Here is a 19,815-nt window from a genome sequence, read left to right on the forward strand (position 1 = left end):
AGCACAGTGTTTGGCACATAGTAGCGCCTGAATAAAATATTCATTGATTGACCAACCTAGTTTGCTGGAATATCGATCAAGGCAAGATGTTAGAAGTTTAAGCTGATTGATTAGGCTTGTGTCAGAGTTCCTCAGTGGGGCGGGGGTGGGGGTGGGGAAAGGGAAAGTTCCTTTTTTTCCACTCTAGATTTTTTCACATGACATTCAGCCATCCTCTTTTGTTGGAAGCCACAGCTTTTTTTTTTTAACCATTGTAGTCATTTCTTCTTGTTTTGTAAAGGACTGTCATGAATGCTGTCGTCAGATTTTAGTAACAGGCAACTGATGATCCCTTGATTTTCTTTCAGTTTTATCACCGTGCTATGGGAGATGTCAAAGAAGCTAAAATGCAAATAACGCCAGAAACTCCAGGGAAGATCACTGTCCTAAATCCTTTTGAAAGTCCAAGTGATTATTCTAGTCTGCAAGAGCAAATCGTTTCCAGTCCTTCTGCTTTTAAATCAACAAAGTCTTCATCAGTAAGAATTGAATTATATGACTTATAAAAATATACATTCAAATAAAACTATTTCCTCACTACAGGTAGCAGTGTGACACTTAGTGAACATGTTTATTAATAACAGTAATAGCAGTGTCTGACTAATATAGTGCTTTATATCTCTAAGCGCTTTGTCTCACAGCAGCCTTGTCAGCAGCATGTTATCTCCATTTTACAGATGAATTCATTGAACTTAGACTTGCCTGCAGTCACATGTTTAATAAGTGCCAAAGCTAAGATTAATACTCGTCTTCTTCTTTCAAAGCCAGTGCACATCTAAATCTCTATTGTTGCCTCCTTTGTTGGAGTCTGTGAAAAATACAAAGTCATTTAAGCTTCCTAAGTTTCTTCAGTTTTAGCCAAAAGTAGTATTCGGCAAAGCGTTGTGGATGGCCAGAAGAAAAGTAAAAATTCCTGAGTTCATCTTTTAACTTGACAAATTTTATCAGAAAGTCCTAACGTCACAAATTCAAAGTGATAATGCATTTAATTAAAATAGATTGAGATTATAATTTTTTATTGAATTTCTGGGAAAGTTCTCCAACGTCATCCTACTATGAAGGTAACTCTAGATTCTTAATAATGATACTAATAGCATAACTTCTGCACTGCACTGAGGTAGAAAGTCTTTAAGTACTAGTTCAGTGCTCTTCAGGATCCGTTTTAGAGAAGCTTATCAACAAGAGGTTGGCCATTAAATAATGGATTATTTGTCCATGATGACCCATGAAACAGATAATTCAGTGGATTTCTGATCTCGTCATTGTAGGCATTCCTTTCATAAATCTATCTTGTAACCCATCTATGTGCTTTCATCCTGGAAGACTGGACCATGTCCTCCTATAAATTCTTAATGAGTGCCCCATCCAAAGAGATGAGATCTTTCTCTACATTTCTTGAGGGTGAAGTCCGTATGATAAAAGACAAAGGCGACCTTTCATGTATGGCTGCATGGGTTGCATGATGGAATTAGAATCTGGAAAACCTGAGTTCAAAACCTGCCTGTGATACGTCTCACCTTTTTGACCACAGTTAAATCACTTAATCTCAATGAGTTTCAGTTTCCTTTTGCGTCATGAAGTTGTTGTGAGACTTGAAATAATCTATATAAATTGCGTTGCAAACTTTAAAGCACTATATAAATGTCAGCTATTAGGTGAGGCAACATGGTATAGTGGATGGAGTGCTTGACCTCGACTCAGAAACACCTAGATTTAAATACTGCCCCATAACATTTAATGGCTAGGTATGTGTTCCTGGGCAAGTCACACTGTCCTAAGATTTATTTCTTCAGCTTTAAAATGGGGCCAGTAATGCATGTCATAACTACTTCATCTTATCCTGAGGCTCTAATTTGGTAATGTATGTAAAGTGCTTCACAAACTTTAAAGTACTATACAAATTTTAGTTTTTATTGTTACCATTATGTCTCTGTTTTACTACATGATTTTACCCATCTTTCTGTGCTCCGTTTCACTGACATCCTTTATACCTCTTCTTTCATGCAGTTCTTTGCTCATGTGTTTGTTTTACTGATGAGGAAACTGAGACACCCAGAGAAGTTGTCAGATTTGTTCAAAGTCACATAACTAATACAGCAGCTAGGTGGGGCAGGGGATAGAGAGCCAGGCCTAAAGTCAGGAAGATCTGAATTCAGATTTAGCATCAGACACTTATTCACCGTGTGACCCTGGGCAAGTCACTTCAGTCCTGTTTGCCTCCATTTCCTCACATGTAAAATGAGCCAGAGAAGGGAACAGAAAACTGCTTGAATATTTTTGCCAAGAAAAGCCCAGATGGGGTTGCAAAGAGTCAGATATGGCTGATGACTGAAAAAGACTAAATGACAGCGTGTCACTAATGTAACATGGCAGGGACTTGAACTGAGGTCTTTTGATTCCCAATTCCAGTGGTCTTTTCTTTACATCCATAATGTTCTCTTAGCATATTTCTTTGTTGGGAAAAGTCAGTCCTGATATGCCCATAATCCCATTAGATTGTGAGCTCCTTCAGAGCAGAAACTGTCTTTTGCCCTTCTTTGTTTCCCCGATACTTTGCACAGTGCTTGCCATATAGCAAGCACTTAAATTCTTATTTGCTGACTGGTTGGTATTACTTTATGCAGAGTCATCATGGTAGGTTGTTTGATTATTTAAAATAGAAATTTGATCAATCAATTTGTCCATATTAAATTACCTTTTGTTTTTAATTTTAGTAGTTTTTGTTCTAATTTTGGAAAGGCAAAATATCATAGTAGACGTTAAGGAAGTTTAGGGAGACCTGGGTTCAAGTCCTACATGAGGCATTACTAGCTGTGGGCTAATAGTTTAACTTCTCAGTGCCTTAGGCAGCTTTCTAAGACTAGTTACTGATAAATTGCTCATCTAGGTTGATGGAGAGAGTTTCCATACCAGGTTTCCCTATTCTGATCAAATAATAGATCTTGCCCTGCTTTTCCCACTGTTTTGCCCCTCCAACGCCACCCCCGAAAACCCTACTTTTAGTGTGTCATCAGCTGTAGAGAGCATTGTGTTAGATGTTGGTTGCTCCTACTCTTCTTGAAGGTGACTTACCGGTTTTTTGATAGAATAGTAAACATTGCACAGCTCACTGTTTTGTTCATAAATGTTCTTCTTTGTTGTTGTTGTTTAGACTCCAGGGAAATTTAGATGGTCTATTGATCAACTTGCCGTCATAAATCCTGTGGAAATAGACCCAGAAGACATTCATCGTCAAGCTTTATATTTAAGTCATTCTAGGTAAGTTTTCCTCTACTTGCTCTGAAGTGTAAGAACCTGCTCTTGAAAAGTAGTGGAAAGTGAAGCCTTTAAATTGATACAAAAGCATCGAGGTGGAGTAATTTGTGCAGATTCACCAGGCCAGATAGAGATGTATTACAGGGATGATGCACTGTCAGAGAGTATAGATTGTTCCAATTCTGAATGGGAATCCTTCCTCATGATAATAAACTTAGTCTTTTTTTTTTATTTAATATTTTTTAGTTTTCAGCATTAATTTTCACAAGAGTTTGGATTACAAATTTTCTCCCCATTTCTACCCTCCTCCCCACTCCAAGATGACATATATTCTGATTGTCCCGTTCCCCAGTCAGCCCTCCCTTCTGTCACCCCACTCCCCGCCCCCCATCCCCTTTTACCTTATTTTCTTGTAGGGTAAGATATATGTTTATGCCCCATTGCCTGTATGTCTTAGATAATAGACTTAGTCTTGCAGATTTTTAGAAGTCAGGTGATTTTTCCTGTAGTTGTAGGAAGGATGTGTTGGAATTCTTTTACTCCACACACATCTAGTTGAGATATCCACTACTGGTTTTAGGGAGTAATTAGGAAAATATTTTATTTCTCAGAATATGAGGGAAGCAGAAGACTGGTTTGAATGTTCCCCATAAATAGGAAATGGGAAACAAAATGGGAAATGGAAACTTCCCAAAGAGTGTAGAAACTTTGGACTGAGGGGAGCTGTTTACCCCAAATGGAAATCTTTATCTACCTATGCATTCAGTGTGGTATAGGGAAGAGTATACTGAATATATAGGCTCAGGAGACCTGGGTTTTCATCTTGGCTCTTATGCTTGTATGTAACCATAGGTAAGTCCTATTAAGTCTCAGTTTCTTCATCTCTGAAATGGTGATGATAATATTTGCACTATCTACTTCACAGGATTGTTGTAAAGAAAAGACTTTGTAAATATTAAAATGTTATGTAAATATAAACTATTTTATATAGATTTTTTACACAGGCTTGGTCCCTGGTGCTATGACAAGCTACCATCTCTCCTCTTCTCTAACCCTTGTCATGGAAAGCAACTAGTTTTTCTGGCTTTAGTCTTGCCCAAGAAGGAGATAAGGGAGACAGTTCAGTTTTTCATCTATGGATTGAGTCTAAGACACCCATAGATGGATTATTTTGATGGGTTTCATGTACCTATTAAGAACCATGGGTTGAAAAAGCAGGGGAACAACCGGTGTCCAGATGGAAGAGAAAGGGTAGCTTTGGCTCTCCTAAACATGAGGTCCCAAACTCGAAAAGAGTTACATTCAAAATTCTGTCTAGAAAGGAGATAATATAGAGTACTATATACAAATAGTATACAGTATCCAAGTAGGGCTTAAGCTAAAATGGAATCTGAATTCAGAGTGATACTCCTTTGAAGAGAAGCTCAGAGTAGAAGATCAAATCAAGTGTCAGCAGCCACGTGAAATTTATTCACCCATTTTGATGATAGGTACTATTGCCCTTTTTCGCCAGAGAGATAGGTTTGATGAACTCCATTTGTGTCATGGCGGTTAGAGACAGGTGATGATTGTTCCCTTGGATTTGGAATTTGAGTAGTGCTTTACAGAACGCTGAATTTCATGATGCTCCAACAGCCTGTCTTTTCTGACATCACTAGGCTTTTGGTGGCACTGATTGACATGTAACACAAAGATCTTGAAAGAATTAAATCACAGACAATTCAAAGGTCAATGGAAAGACTCCTAAGTGGTGGTGAACATGTTTCTTACGACAGCTAGCATTCAAGAAGTGGGATGAAATCAGTCAACAAGCTTTTGTTATTGTTCAGTAGTTTCAGTTGTCAATCATATCTGACTCTTCACTCCAGCTTATTTTACAGATGAGGAAACTGAGGCAGGCAGCATTAAGTGATTTGCCTAGAGTCACACAGCTAGTAAGAGTCTGAAACCAGATTTTTTTAGACTCGGGTCTTCCTAACTCCAGGCCTGGTACACTATCCATTTTGATACCTAGCTGTCCTATTAAGTGCTTACCATGTGCCAATCCTTATGCTAAGCACTGGTCATATAAAGATAAAGCCGAATGAGTCTGCACCTGTTGGGCTCTTCTGTTTTAACAGAAGAGATGATGTGTGCACATCTAAGTATATAAAGATAAAATAAATACAAGGTAGTTTGAGGAAGTAGTTTACTAGCTTCGGGGGTAGGGGGTACAGAAAAGACTTCATGAAGAAGTAGTATTTAATTTTGAAGGAAATGATGGATTTCAAGAAACCTAGATGAAGTGGGATTGCATTCCAGGAAGAAGGGATAGTTAGTGAAAAGGCATGGAGACAGGTGACATAGCATCCTTTGTGTATGGAAGAGCAAACAGGCTGCTACAGCTGGGTCTCAGAGTGAGAAGAAAAGTAAAGTGTTAAGCAGACTGGAAAGGTAGGATTGGGGCTTACCCCAGAGGGCAGGGTCTTGATTAAAGATGTTGAGACTGCGTATAATGAGAAAAAGAATGAGGGAAAACAGGTTGCTAAACTAGATGGTACACTGGCATCCTTTAAGACGTAGATATTTAAACAATGAACAAGGGAGGGTCTCTCCTTCAAACTTTATCACCATCACCTGTTCTCTCCAGGCACAAATATGACTTGCCTACTTATTAGGGCATTAGAGTGCTGCCTCTAGTGAGTAGTAGTGATACTGCATTTTACCTCTAGCTGTGTGCTTCAATTAATAAATATTAAATGCTTACCATGTACTAGGTACTGTATTAGGCATGGGGGATACAAAGACAAAAATGAAATCACCTCATCCTCAAAGACCTTATGTTCTATCACATCTCTCTCACACACACACACACACACACACACACACACGTATCTGATAAATTTAAAAATCCAAGTTTTTTGAGGGAGGAAAGTAGCAATTGGGGGAGATCATGAAAGCCTGATAGAAGGTGATATTTGAGCCGATTTTTGAAGGAAATAGTATTATAAGAGGCAGGTATGAGGTGACAATACTTTGTAGCTAGAATAGAGGCAAGAAGTGGTGGAAAGTATATAGTACTGGAGTGAGAGTACTTTACATATATATAAGCCTGGAAAGGTAGGTTGGGGCCAACTTGTGAGGAACTTTGGGAACCAAACAGGAGTTTATAATTTGATCCCAAAGGCAATAAGGAGCTGCCGGAATATGAATAGAAAAATGACACGGTAAGTCCTACCCTTAAGGAAAACCACTTTGGCATCTGTGTGGAAGATTGAGTGGAGAAGGGAGACATAAAGGCAAGGAAACCAATTAGGAGTGTACTGCAGTAACTCAGCTGAGAGATGATGAGGGTGGCCACTGCGCTTATTTTGGCTAGTAGAAGGGATTGTTTTGAGAGGTTACGTAGAGGTGGGAGTGACAAAGTTCGGCTGCTGACTAGCTGTAAGGGGTGAGGGAGTGATTGATTGACATGGAGACGGCTAACCTAAATGACTAAGAGTGTGATGGGTGTGGGGTTCCTAGTGTCAGTGCCATTGAGCAGCCATGGCTGCTATGAATATGCCCGCACAGTTCTGAGTCACAAAAATAACAGACTCTTCATTGAAGGCAGAACCAAAACACCAGAGAGACAAACCCATCACAGTAACAAAAGAATCTATACACATTATCAGTGCAGGGGGCACTTCCATCCCTAAGCTTTCCCTCTGTTAGGGCCTCCCCACAAGCAAGGGCAAAAGCCCTCTCTCTCTCACTCACACTCGCTGCTGCTCTGTCTCTCAGCTCTGACTCACTTCCTCTCAGCTGTGCCCCACCCTTCCTGCTCCCCCCACCACCTCATGTGACTCAGGTCACATGAACCTGTTAATGGATGGGAAGATCTTCAAATTGTATTAACATTACAGGGTTGAGGGCCAAATGCTGTGGCCTGGTAAGATCAAGAAGGATGAGCTCCAAGAAAAGCTTAATGCTATTGCTTTTGGCCTCCTCCAAGGACTTTGCTTCATTTGTCATTCCTCCTTTCTCATGGCTCTCCTTGGCCACTGACTTGTTCCCATTTGCCATATACATATGCTCAGCTTTTCTTAATCCTTCACGATTTTGCCATGTCTGTCTCCTCCCCTTTGCTGCTAGAAGCAACTGTTTGATATATTGGATGAAACGTTGGTCTTGGAGTGATGCAACAATCAACTCTGACTTCAGACACTTAGTAGCAGTATGACCTTGGACAAGTCACTTCATCTCTCTCCAGGTTCCTCACCTCTAAATGAGGGGATTTGGACCAAATGGTCCCTAAGATGATAGTTCTAAATCTATGATCCTGTGATTCTTTTTTTTTTTTAAATTTAATTTTTTTATTTTTAGTTTGCAACACTCAGTTCCACAAGTTTGAGTTCCAAATTTTCTCCCCCTCTCTACTTCCCTACAAGATGGCATGGAATCCAATATATGTTCCACATATACCTTCGCATTAAAGTTATTTACATAATAGTCAAGTTATAAAGAGGAATTATGACCAATGGAATCAATCATGAGAAAGAAACAAAATCAAAAAGAAGAGGGGGAAAAAGAGACCAAATAGTTTGCCTCAATCTGCATTCAGACTCCATAATTCTTTCTTTAGATGTAAATAGTTCTTTCCATCATGAGTCTTTTGGAGCTGTCTTTGAACCTTGTATTGCTGAGAAGAGCCCAGTTATCAAAGTTAGTCATCACAGAATCAATATGTCTGTGGTTGTATACAATGTTCTTCTGGTTCTGCTGCCCTCACTCAGCATTGTAGCATGTAGATCTTTCCAGTGATCCTGTGATTCTTGAAAAAAGTTGTTTCTATGTCTAGGAGCCCCACTTTATAACCGCTCTCTCCTTAACCCATTATAATTGTGCTTTTGTTGCAGCTACTCAGTTTTACCCTCTCTGAGGTCAACAATGTGTGGGATAAAAGACCCTCACCAATTAAATTTATAATAAGGAGCCATCTCAGGGTGGGAACAGAAATAAATTTTATTCAGTTCTTGAGAATAGGGCATCCTCTGCTAGAACAGATCTAGCAAGGGAGGCTCTTTACAAGGGGCAAAGAACCAGTAATTAAACCTAACACAAGAGAATTCCCACCCACCTCTGATCCTTCTCACCAATGGCTGGGAGGTGGGCTTACAATCTGAGCACAAAAGCTAGACAAAGAACCTGGAAATTGAGGCACAGAAATTCCAATTCCCATTCCCTTAGTTAATGATTACAACTGAGGTGACATCTATAAATCTAAAGAAGGAGAATAGGATAAGGGGAGAGGAGACCCTCTCCATTCTCTTGCAGTACTTTTACAGTAAAGGAAAGCAGGTCACAGCGACCCTGTCATTACTGAGCAAATCTTTAAACCAGAACCAGAAGAAAGAACAAATCATTTCAGGGTAAACTTTCCCAGAGGCTGAGCCATCAGACTCTCATGGCCTCAGATTTTTTTTTTCACTTCTCTATTTCCCTATTTCTTGATTTTTAAACATTTTTTAGTATGTGTATGTGTATACATACATATATATATATATATGTTATACATATATATACACACACACATATATATGTGTATATATATATCTTCTCTGTGAAGTCTTCACATTTTATTTACCTCACACAATCCTCCCTTTTTCTTGACACTATTTTGAAGACTTCATATACCATTTTTGATATGAATTCTCCATCCACCTATATGGGAAGGATTGATCAACATATTGACAAATCAAAGGGGGCAGTCCCCTTTATAAGTACAAATACGGAGACAGAGACCCAAAGGAAAACTATAATACAGTCGTCCCTTTAAATTTCAAAAGTCTCTCCATACAGCTGTCTGGCAAAGAGCATTAATGAAGTCTTCTGGTCCTTGGTTGTTTCAGCCACTTCCACAGCTTCTTGTAGGAACCAGCTTTCTGTCCATTCTCCTACAAAGTTACCTTAGCACAATTTTAAGTTACCATTTCTAATAATTATACCCTGATCATTTTTACAAATTCAAAATTGAAACCTTGGCCAATTGCCATATTTAAGAAATTCACATCAGAACCCAAATTCTCGTATTTTACATTGACTCATTATTAATTTCCCCACCAGGAGGATAAGACTCCAGTACATACATAAATACATTAAATAACCATTTTTTTTAAAAACAGTACATATAAATCTCAACCTTTTAGTCCTGCCATGTTTCTTTGATGGCATTACAAAATAAGCCACAATCCATTGTTCTTTTAATACCACTACCAAAAATACAAACTAACCTCACTTATACAGGGCCACACACAGGAACACTAGTCCCAGGCCTATGGTAACCTAAGATGTTCCATAATCAATTATTTTAATAGATTTGTTACTGTACTTACAAAACCTTCTGATTATAGAAAGTTGCCACCAAGAGAGTAGGGACTTAGAGTAAGGAGGCCATATTTTCCCCAGCTTCCTATCAACTCCAGGCAGAGGTTGTGTCAAACTGCAAGCTGCATTGAGCCAGGCCTAGTCTGCCAGGTTTCAGTTAGGGGGATCAAGTCAAGAGGATCCCACCTCAGCACATGCTAAACAGTTGCCCTCTCAACTTTGCCAAGAAATCATACCTCCAGCTCATGCCTGCCCTTCCACAGGGCTGCTGGCATCCTGGGTCAGCCTTCCTTGATATTCACACCTGGAGTTAGACTCAGAAAAACAGTCAGTTAACAGTCCCATCAAGTCTTTAAATAGCAAGTTCCAATAATCAGTTTAGAATATGACTATGATCTTACATTGCTTAAGGAACATCCTTAAAACTAGCTCTAAATAGCCTGCATGCATTTCCTCCCTTGTTCATAAAATCTTCCCATTAAGATCATAAGTTATTGCTCTAACACATTTGTATCAGTTTCTCCTCTATTTTTCTGTTCTTCTCTAATTATGCCTGATCTGAAAGAATTGAACCATATAACTTTATGTTTTAGACGATGGAATGAATTCAAATCCACATTTAACTTTTCCCGTCAATACAAAAATATACTACAACTTATCTCTCTTAGAGAGACTTACTTTGAAATTCTTTTTCCTAAACTGCATGTCTCTGATTTAGTTCCAGTGATTAGTTACTGGTAATTAATTACCATTTGTAGTAATACCTAATTGCTTTTATACCACTTTAAAACACTTAACCTTATCCTACATGGATACAATATAACGTATAATCCCAGCCTTAATCTATGGGATAATGATTCAGCATTCCATTTGTATCCTCCTATTATCTAGCTGGTCCCATTAATATTAAAAAAAAAATGTTATCCTTCACATGACTGTGCAAGAGCACCAATTTCCCCAGTTATTTGACTAAAAACAACAAGATTTCACATATTTTCATTAATTAAATTTTTCCATTTCCCACCATAAAACCTTCTAGGTCTTTGGGTATCACAACTTCACAATAATAGCATTTTCTGACAAATACCTTTCCTTTTTAAAGCTTTACCAGGACCTCACAATCAAATTTTAATTTTTAAAAGGATGTCCTAAAAGCCAATTACTAAAAATTAGTTCCTCTGACTTTAAAAGCCAGGTTCGGAGGTTAGCTAGTTTCTGACCCCACTGTTATCTCTCTTTCAGTAAAACTTCCAGGCTTTCCTAACTTATTGTACAAATAGGGATCCCAGTAACTGCTGCTACAAAACCTGGAAGTTTATAATTTTTTAAATTAAACTTCTTTGAAAGACATGGTCAAATAAAATAACTTAACAGTTTCCTAATCCCTTCATTATTTTAACAGTACAATTGTCAACTAACAACACTTAGAGAAATTGCCTCTCTAACAACACAGATGATACAGTTGTTTACCAAACAATATATCAAAATTTTTAGAAATACAACAATACCATAAACAGATGTCATGTATTTAAACCTTTTTAAAGCCATAATTAATTAAGTACCAATCTGGCTGGATGTGTTTCCACCTTCATCTTATCACCATTGACATAAACTTCACATCTGAGAAAATCCAAACTTAAACGTTTGTTTTTGCCAATCAGTATACCAAATACTTTTACAATTCTGTGATTCCCACATTATTTCTAGGAGTGAATTCCACCCTCATCCCCTCTCTGAACAGTAAATTAACTTTCTTAGGGCCACACAATTCTAATACCCAGCCCTTAGAAAAAATTATTATCCACAATTTCATATATTTCCTTAATTTTTCAGTTCCCCATTCATGTCCACATTTTCTTGCAAAAGTTTTACAAACAATTTTGAATCAACTGTTATAACCAGGTCAGTATAGAGTGACATACTGGACCAATATTCATGTTAAATTTAATAGAACCCACTCACAGAACTAGTCCAAAGGGTGGGCGGACATAATTCCTTCCATCTCTCTATAACTTCGTCTATTGGGTTTTTAACTCAGGCTATCAAGCCTTTTACTCTAAGCTGCCTGCTCCAGATTTTTTTTTTATCAGTCTCTCCTTGCCTTTTCCCATAAACTTGAGTGACAAACAGTAAAATGAACTCTAATTTATCTTAAGCATTAAATAGGAATGACACATCTTCACTTTTCACATTTAGTTCAATTCTTTTCTGGTTGGGTCCCATTACATAAAAACTTTTCTCCTTGATGTAGGCAGAAAAAGGGTTAAAATACTTGTCTAGCCTGCTTCCCTTTGATCTGAGGGAAAAGTTCCCCCCTCTTCTTTCTCCTTTTTTCTCTATAGTAGTTATAATCGTTTCTTTCCTTCAGGCTTTTTATTGCAAAAAAAAAAAAAAGTTCAAAAAGAACTTTTTCCCATGCACCATTAAGTCTTCCTCCTGCTCCGATGACTCTACCTCTTGAGTGGAGGTTATAATAAACATCCAAAGCCCTGAGAACTCAGTCTAACACTTCTCAGGCTTTCTTTCCCACCCCCCACCCCCAAACTAGACTTTAACTTGTGGGTATTTCTCCTTACAAATGGTAAACTTTAACCAGACCATGGACACATAGAACAAAACTGAATTGCCTGCTCTGCTCCCCCTCACTCCTTCCCATTGCCATTGCTCCAACCTGTTTCCTCAGGAATGCCAGTGGGATAGGAAGGGGCAAGGGGGAGTTTACTGACTGTTCTGTTGCCTACGCTGCTGCTGCTGCTGCTTCTGACAGGCTACACAGACACACAAAAACAGACGGGTAGGTACGGAAATCCAAAAGCTTTTTCCCTAAAGACTATCTACCAGTATACCTGGAAAGCTGGTCACCTAGCTTCTCCCAGTCACCCGGGGGGGGGGGGGGGTCACTTGGCGGCACCCAATCTAATAAAGACCCTTGGGCCCACAAGCTCTTGCCCTCCCCCACTGGGCTATACATGTATAACTTAACGTGACTGATTTCTCTCTCCACTGGCCGGAGTTTCACTTGGGGAATTTTAATTTTAGAATCAGAGCTCTTTGGTTTCTGTTCCCCTGAGTCTCTCCTTCTTTGGGACTTTGCCCAGCCAAAGCGAAAATATCCAAACAGTTCCAGAGATTATCGGAGAAATCTTGGAGTGTGCACCAGTCTCGGAGCCAGTCAGGAGTCTCACTTACAAGATGGCGGATCCCGGACAAGCCCCCAAAACTGTGTGGGATGAAAGACCCTCACCAATTAAATTTATAATAAGGAACCATCTTAGGGTGGGAATAGAAATAAATTTATTCAATTCTCAAGAATAGGGCATCCTCTGCTAGAACAGATCTAACAAGGGAGGCGCTTTACAAGGGGCAAAGCACCAATAATTATACCTGACACAAGAGAATTCCCACCCACCTCTGATCCTTCTCACCATTGGCTGGGAGGTGGGCTTACAATCTGAGCACAAAAGCTAGACAAAGAACCTGGAAATTGAGGCACAGAAACTCCAATTCCCATTCCCTTAGTTAATGATTACAACTGAGGTGACATCTATAAATCTAAAGAAGGAGAATAGGATAAGGGGAGGGGGAGATGCTCTCCATTCTCTTACAGTACTTTTACAGTAAAGGAAAGCAGGCCACAGCGACCCTGTCGTTACTGAGCAAATCTTTAAACCAGAACCAGAAGAAAGAACAAAAAGTTTCAGGGTAAACTTTCCCAGAGGCTGAGCCATCAGACTCTCACAGCCTCAGAATTTTTTTTTCATTTCCCCATTTCCCTATTTCTTGATTTTTAAACATTTCTTAGTATATACACACACACATACACACACACACATATAGCTTCTCCGTGAAGTCTTCACATTTTATTTACCTCACACAATGATGACTTTATTATCCTGTCTAATGGGTTTTTTGGAGTTTGTATCTACATTGAATTTTCTGTTGTTTTTGTCATTGTTGACTACTTTTTTCTGTTAGATATTCAGTTTCTCCTTAGGTTTTAGTGGTGCTCTACTTTCCTGGCTCTTTTAATTCTAAGCAGTCCTCTGATTTCTTCAGTGGCACTTCATCCATTTTTTCAACCCTTTAATATGGGTGTTCCTCAAGGGTTCCTATTCTCTCTTCTTTGACAATCTCCCAGGCTGAGAGTCAAAGAATTGCAGATTTGGAAAGGACCTCAGAGATTTCATCTAGTTCCACTTGTACTTCAACAAGAATTCTCTTGAACATAACTTATGATAGTGATTGAGCCGTTCCCTAGGCTTCCAGTGAGAGAATCTACTTCTTCCCAGGGTAGCTAGGTGAGGCTGACCACTTTGTGCAACTCTGCCTCACGTAAACCCAATTCACATGCAAGCCAAGACATTGCCCTGTGATGTCTTCAGTCCTCTTCAAAAACAAAGGACAAACAGCAATACCTTTTTCTTAACCAGTCTCAGGTCATTCTAAGCTTTAGGACTTTTTTTTTTTAATTGAAGTCTCCTCAGAAATTGTGAAGGTGATTTTCAAGGGCTTTGTCATTGGGAAGATAGCCAGAATAAATTTGGGAAGTAGAATTTTGAGAGGACCAGAAGTTAAAAAGAGCCTGAGTTGAAGAAGAAGAAGGAGGAGGAAGAAAAGAAGGGCTCACTCAAGCTGCAGAAGGAATAAGAGAAGGAAGACTCAAGCTGAAGAAGAAAGAGAGCTAAAATTGAAGAATGAAGAATCAGAGTTGGAAGAAGTCCCATCAGTTTCTTCCCATTAAATCTGACTTTTATTTATGAAGTCAACTTTAATTCCTTGTTTTCTGATCTCTAGTTATCTTATTAGACATACTTTGTGCATTTGTGAGACATCTGAGACAATGGGTTTAGTTGCTGGCTACTTTCCTGGATTCTTTGTGCTACAAATTTTTGAATTAACCCCTCTTCTGAAACAGCCTCCTTTCTGTTACTCATCTCCAAGTGTTAAGGGATTCTTTTTTTCTTTCTCCTATCACATTCTTTCATTCTTCTGATACCATTCATGAGTCCTCTCAGTCTCTTTGTTTTTCATGTTGAGGCCTTCTTGCTTTTCTGTTTCAGAGGAATATTTCATTCTTCCTGATAATGGGATGTGGAGAGGTACTTGTTGTGCTTGTACATTAAGCATTAGTAGCAGTCACTTGGGCATGGCAGAAATATAAGTATTACACTGTGCAGGTTACCACAAAATTTCCCCGTCTCTCTATTCCTCTCCTTTATTATTCTTGGTAATAGTTCTAATAGCTGGCTGTCTCCATTCCTGACCTCTTTTCTGAGTTCTTCATACTGCCTTCAGGATATCTCCACATGGATTATACTTGTGATACTCATGATGCAAGTTGATGAAATTGTAAATAAAACCAAGTTACTACCATTTACAAGAAATATGAAGACTATGAAAAATCCTTTTTCACAATAGTATTGGGGTAGAAGCAAATAACTCTTGTATCTTCTGTACCAACTGATTGGATTAAGGTTGGAAAGGCAAAGGCTGTGGTTACTTTCACTCTCTTTTTATCGTAGTAAATAAATTATAGACATCTAACTCAATTCCAGGAATACTTAATTCTTGATGGCAACATTCAGTGGCTTTTTTTTTTAAGAATGAGCAAACCTGAACTTGCCAAAGTTGGTGGAAGGCACAGAAGTCCTAAAAGGAAGCCAAAGAGTCTTTTTAGGGGACTTTCCTTTATGTATTCTTTGTTCCAGTCAAAGTGACTTGCTTGTACACTACATTCCATCTCTCATCTTTGTGCATTTTGTATAGACTGTCCTCTATACCTAGAATGCCCCTGATTCAAAGAGCTTTGCATATATTTTGGATTCAGTTTCTGTGTATGCTGTTTCTTCTAAATACTATTTGTAAATTCCTTGAGGGCAAGGACTGTTTAATTTTTGCCTTTGTATTTTGCAGCTCCTCTCACAATGCCTAGCACATATTAGGTATAGCATTTTATGGTGTTAGAATACTAATTTCAAGCTCTTAACCCAGTTTCTTCTGACTTCCCTCTAGTCAATGGTACCACTATTCATTTATCAGTGTTAAATATTGTGTATTTGGTCACACATGTTACTGACTTTGACACTGCCTTATAATCTCTCATCTTTTGTATCCAGTTAATTACCAGGCCTTCTCAATTCTATAATACCTCTTGTGTCCATCTTCTCCTTTTTAGTTGTACTGTCACCATCCTATTACTGTCTCTCCTTATCATGTGTTATAGTTAATCTGTGTTAATGTCTTTTCAACTTACTAGATGTCATGGCCCTTGAGAGTAGGGACTGTGTATTATCTAAATTTTTTCTCCTCAGTGAATAAAATGTTCTGTACACATTGGGAGCTTAAGATATTATTATTATTGTTCTTGTATGTGTCTTAAAGTCAGCTGCGCCAGCCATTGGGACATGTTTAAACATTGCTTAAGATCTGACGTGTTGACATATATATGTTTATTTTAGGAGCTATTTGTTTTTATGGAGCATTATATTGAAGGTGAAGAAGGAATTAATAGGAGCAAACTTCACATTTTCTACCTAAATTTACTTCATCATTCTAAATTTTAGTTTGATGTTTGGAAGTTGTAAAAAAGACAGTACAACTGATCATGTGAATAAGTTGTTATTGGTATTTATATACTGAAAAATGAAATAGGAATTTGGATAGTTATTTTAGTTTTCTGCAACATTTCAATTGTTAGTATTGAAGAAGAAAGTTTGTTCACATAAATCTATAATGTGGTAAAATTAAAAATTATTGCATAAATAAAAAACCTCTTGAGAGGAAATTGTTCTAATCCTATATTTTAAGGAAAAAGAGGCAAACACTCACTAATATTTCAGAGTACACATATTAGTGTCAAGATGCTGGGTTTTTGTAAAATGAATCTAAAATTTACCGTCTTTGCATTCAATAAAATTGCTACTTTGATAGGATTTTTAAAAATCTCCAACTAGATGAAGTAATGGCATGGTTATTTTTTTCTTTGCCTTATATAGAATAGATAAAGATGTGGAAGACAAAAGACAAAAAGCGATTGAAGAGGTAACTAAAATTGTTTTTGAACATCAAGCTGGATAAACTTTTGTTCTCTGTTAATGTATCTACCTAGTACATCAGGGAAATATGCAGTTTAACTACTAACTCTGTCATTTTTGCTTTTGTCTTGGTCTTTTTTTCTACTTTCCTTTCCCTTTTGTAATAAACATTCACCAAAGGGTTTTTTTTTTAACCCCTAGAGTACCTAAGAGATTCTCTTAGAATTCTAAAGATGCCCCATAATCATAAGAATCCCCATTTTTCTGGAAGAATTGTTTAAATTTTGGCTGACCCTTTTTTCTTGATCTGAGTTTCTTCAAGAAAAAAAATCAGAAGTATAAACCTGCTCACTATTTATGAGGATTTCCTGTGATTTAGATGTCATGAGTGTGAAAATATAACTCAAAAAATAGTTTTTCCCAAAAGTTGCCATCATTGTTACTTTTAGCCATTATTTTATTTAGAATATTTTACATTCTGAACTTGTCATTTAAGAGGCTCGTCTGAAATTTAAAAACCGAGTTTCCATTCAGTACATTGAAAATGATTTACATTTTATGCACACGTGTGCGTGTGCATGTGCATGTGTTTAAAGCTCTCCCTGATGCCTCTGTAATATTGATGGACATAGATTGCTCTTTTGAGTAGGAGTTTATATTAAATTAAATATATTGAATATTTTGAGCTGGTGAAAATCTTTATGGGAATGGATAGGTTTTTTTCCCTCCCTTGAATGCCTTCAAAGGTTTTTAAATTATAAAGTGCATTTATATATTATAAATATAGGCAATTTTTTTTTACCACTTTAGAAACCAAAAACATTTTGACAATTGCATCTTTAGTTTACTATAAACACAAAATCCATTTTTCATTCCTTTTCCTTTCTAGCTAGCTCTTGTCTAAAGACACCCAGGTCCTCATGTGTTTTACTGTTTTTGCTGTTGTAGAGCATCTTTATGCATAAGATCTAAGATTCTTTGTTCCTCTTTTCCTTTTAAAAAGGTCTTACACACATACCTACGCACACCCCTACACCTCATATACACATTTGCATGAGATGTATGCATGCACACATTTAAAAAATTTTAAGCCATCATCAACTTGTTTGTTTCCTGTAATTTTTGCCAATCGGCTGCTAAAGTCTTTGGATGTAATACGATCAGAAACCAGATATCCCTATGTCGTCTTCTCTATACACTTAAGCAGACACTGTCCTTTGTTTTCCAGATAAAACTTGTTTTTAAAAAGTCTTACAGTACTCTCAAGTTTATCTCTTAATAAGTACTATCATCTGCCTCCTTCATCTAGTACTTTCACATCTAAAACCTGTGACCCAGAAACAGCTCCCCTTCATTTTTTAACATATATCAGTCATATAAACTCTTGTTTTAGAAATATGCATTTTAGAAACATTTAATTACTTTAACATGTGTTAGTAATCAATGGTTTGAGAGAAGAAATAAAAGTTATTCCTAAAATGGTTGTTTTTAGTTATTTACTAAAAAAATATCTATGGTGTTGAAAATATTTTTGGCTATGCTGTATATATTTTTTCTTTCTGAAATTCCATGCTCACTTACCTTGTTTTAAAGTGAAAGCTTAGAATGTAAAATCTGGAAGAATGAAGGACAGACCAAAGATTAGAGTTAAATATCTGAGTTGATTGATCGATTAAATCTCTTGAGTTGTCCTAAAAACAAAGAAAGTAGGGTAAAATATGTCTATAAGAATAGATAATCAAACTTCTTATTGATTTTATTGAAAAGGACTGATTTGTATCAGGATCAAATATTCTTTATTAAGTGAGTTTTGGATAGAAATATAGATAGCTAAGTATTTATTAAGTGCTTACTTTATGCCAGGCACTATAAACATTTTAGTGAATCCTTAGTTCCTTTTTATGTTTGTAATTGGCGCTTTACTCATAGGGGTTTGTTTATATCAATTTTATTGGTATTAACGTCTAACTGAGAGTATGCATATATGCACATTTATTTATTTACAATCTGAATGGCTTCTTTAAGGTAACAGACTAGTTTTAAAATCAGATGAATTTATTGCTCCATAGCATTCAAAACAATTAATTTGAAATGTACTTTTTCAATTTTAGCTTGTTTTTTTTTTTTAGCAGTTTAGGTGTATATTCTAATTGATTCTATTCATGTATGTTTGCGTACGCAAAAGGCATTTGTAAATTGTTAGAAGATGATCAATGCGTAAAATTACATTTTGTGAAGAATTGGTGTCTAAAAGTCTTTGATTTCTTACAGTTTTTCACTAAAGGCGTTATTGTACCCTCTCCTTGGACTGATCACGAAGGAAAACAACTTTCACAATGTCATTCCAGTAAGTATGAGACAACTTTTGAAAATGTTAGGAAAATTACTATTTAAAACTTTTTTTTTCTGTATATATTTTTTTTAGTATTTTAGTTTTCAACATTGATTTCCACAAGATCTTGAATTACAAATTTTCTCCCCATTTCTACCCTCCCCCCCATTCTAAGATGGCATATATTCTGATTGCCTTGTTCCCCAGTCAGCCCTCCCCTCTTTCACCCCATTCCCCGCCCCAATCCCCTTTCCCCTTACTTTCTTGTAGGGAAAGATAGATTTCTATGCCCCGTTCCCCATATAGCTTGTTTCCCAGAAGCATGCAAAAAAAATTTTTTTTTTAATTTTTTAAAGCATCTACTTTTAAAATTTTGAGTTCCAAATTCTCTCCCCTCTTCCCTTCCCACCCACCCTCCCTAGGAAGGCAATCAATTCAACATAGATCACACATGTATCCTTATGTAAAACACTTCCACAATGCTCATGTTGTGAAAGGCTAACTATATTTCCTTCCATCCCATCTTGTCCCCCTTTTTTCAATTTTCTAAAGGTGTTTGCTTTTGATTACCTCCTGCCCCTATCTGCCCTCCCTTCTGTCATGCTCCCTTTTTTTTAATCCCCTTCCCCTTACTTTCCTGTGGAGTAAGATACCCAATTGTGTGTGTATGTTATTCCCTCCTCAAGTTGAATCTGATGAGAGCAAGATTCACTCATTCCCCCTCACTTGGGCCATCTTCCCTTCCAACAGAACTTCTTTTTTATTGACACTTTATGTGAGATAATTTACCCCATTCTATCTCTCCCTTTC

The 19,815-nt window shown here is 37.3% G+C and overlaps 1 protein-coding gene across 3 annotated transcripts in view; it reads left to right on the plus strand.

Annotated features, from left to right (window-relative positions):
- BORA (BORA aurora kinase A activator) overlaps positions 1–19,815 on the plus strand; it is a 42,875-nt gene that overhangs the window by 1,319 nt on the left and 21,741 nt on the right. For all 3 annotated transcript variants that reach the window (XM_036756547.1, XM_036756549.1, XM_036756548.1), the window contains exons 2-5: positions 348–518; positions 3,191–3,297; positions 16,635–16,680; positions 18,945–19,020. In XM_036756547.1, the coding sequence (XP_036612442.1) occupies positions 363–518; positions 3,191–3,297; positions 16,635–16,680; positions 18,945–19,020 (385 nt within the window). In that variant the 5' untranslated portion in view covers positions 348–362. The remainder of the gene's footprint in view (positions 1–347; positions 519–3,190; positions 3,298–16,634; positions 16,681–18,944; positions 19,021–19,815) is intronic.

Source organism: Trichosurus vulpecula, chromosome 4 (assembly GCF_011100635.1).
Source record: "Trichosurus vulpecula isolate mTriVul1 chromosome 4, mTriVul1.pri, whole genome shotgun sequence".
Classification (NCBI taxonomy): domain Eukaryota; kingdom Metazoa; phylum Chordata; class Mammalia; order Diprotodontia; family Phalangeridae; genus Trichosurus; species Trichosurus vulpecula.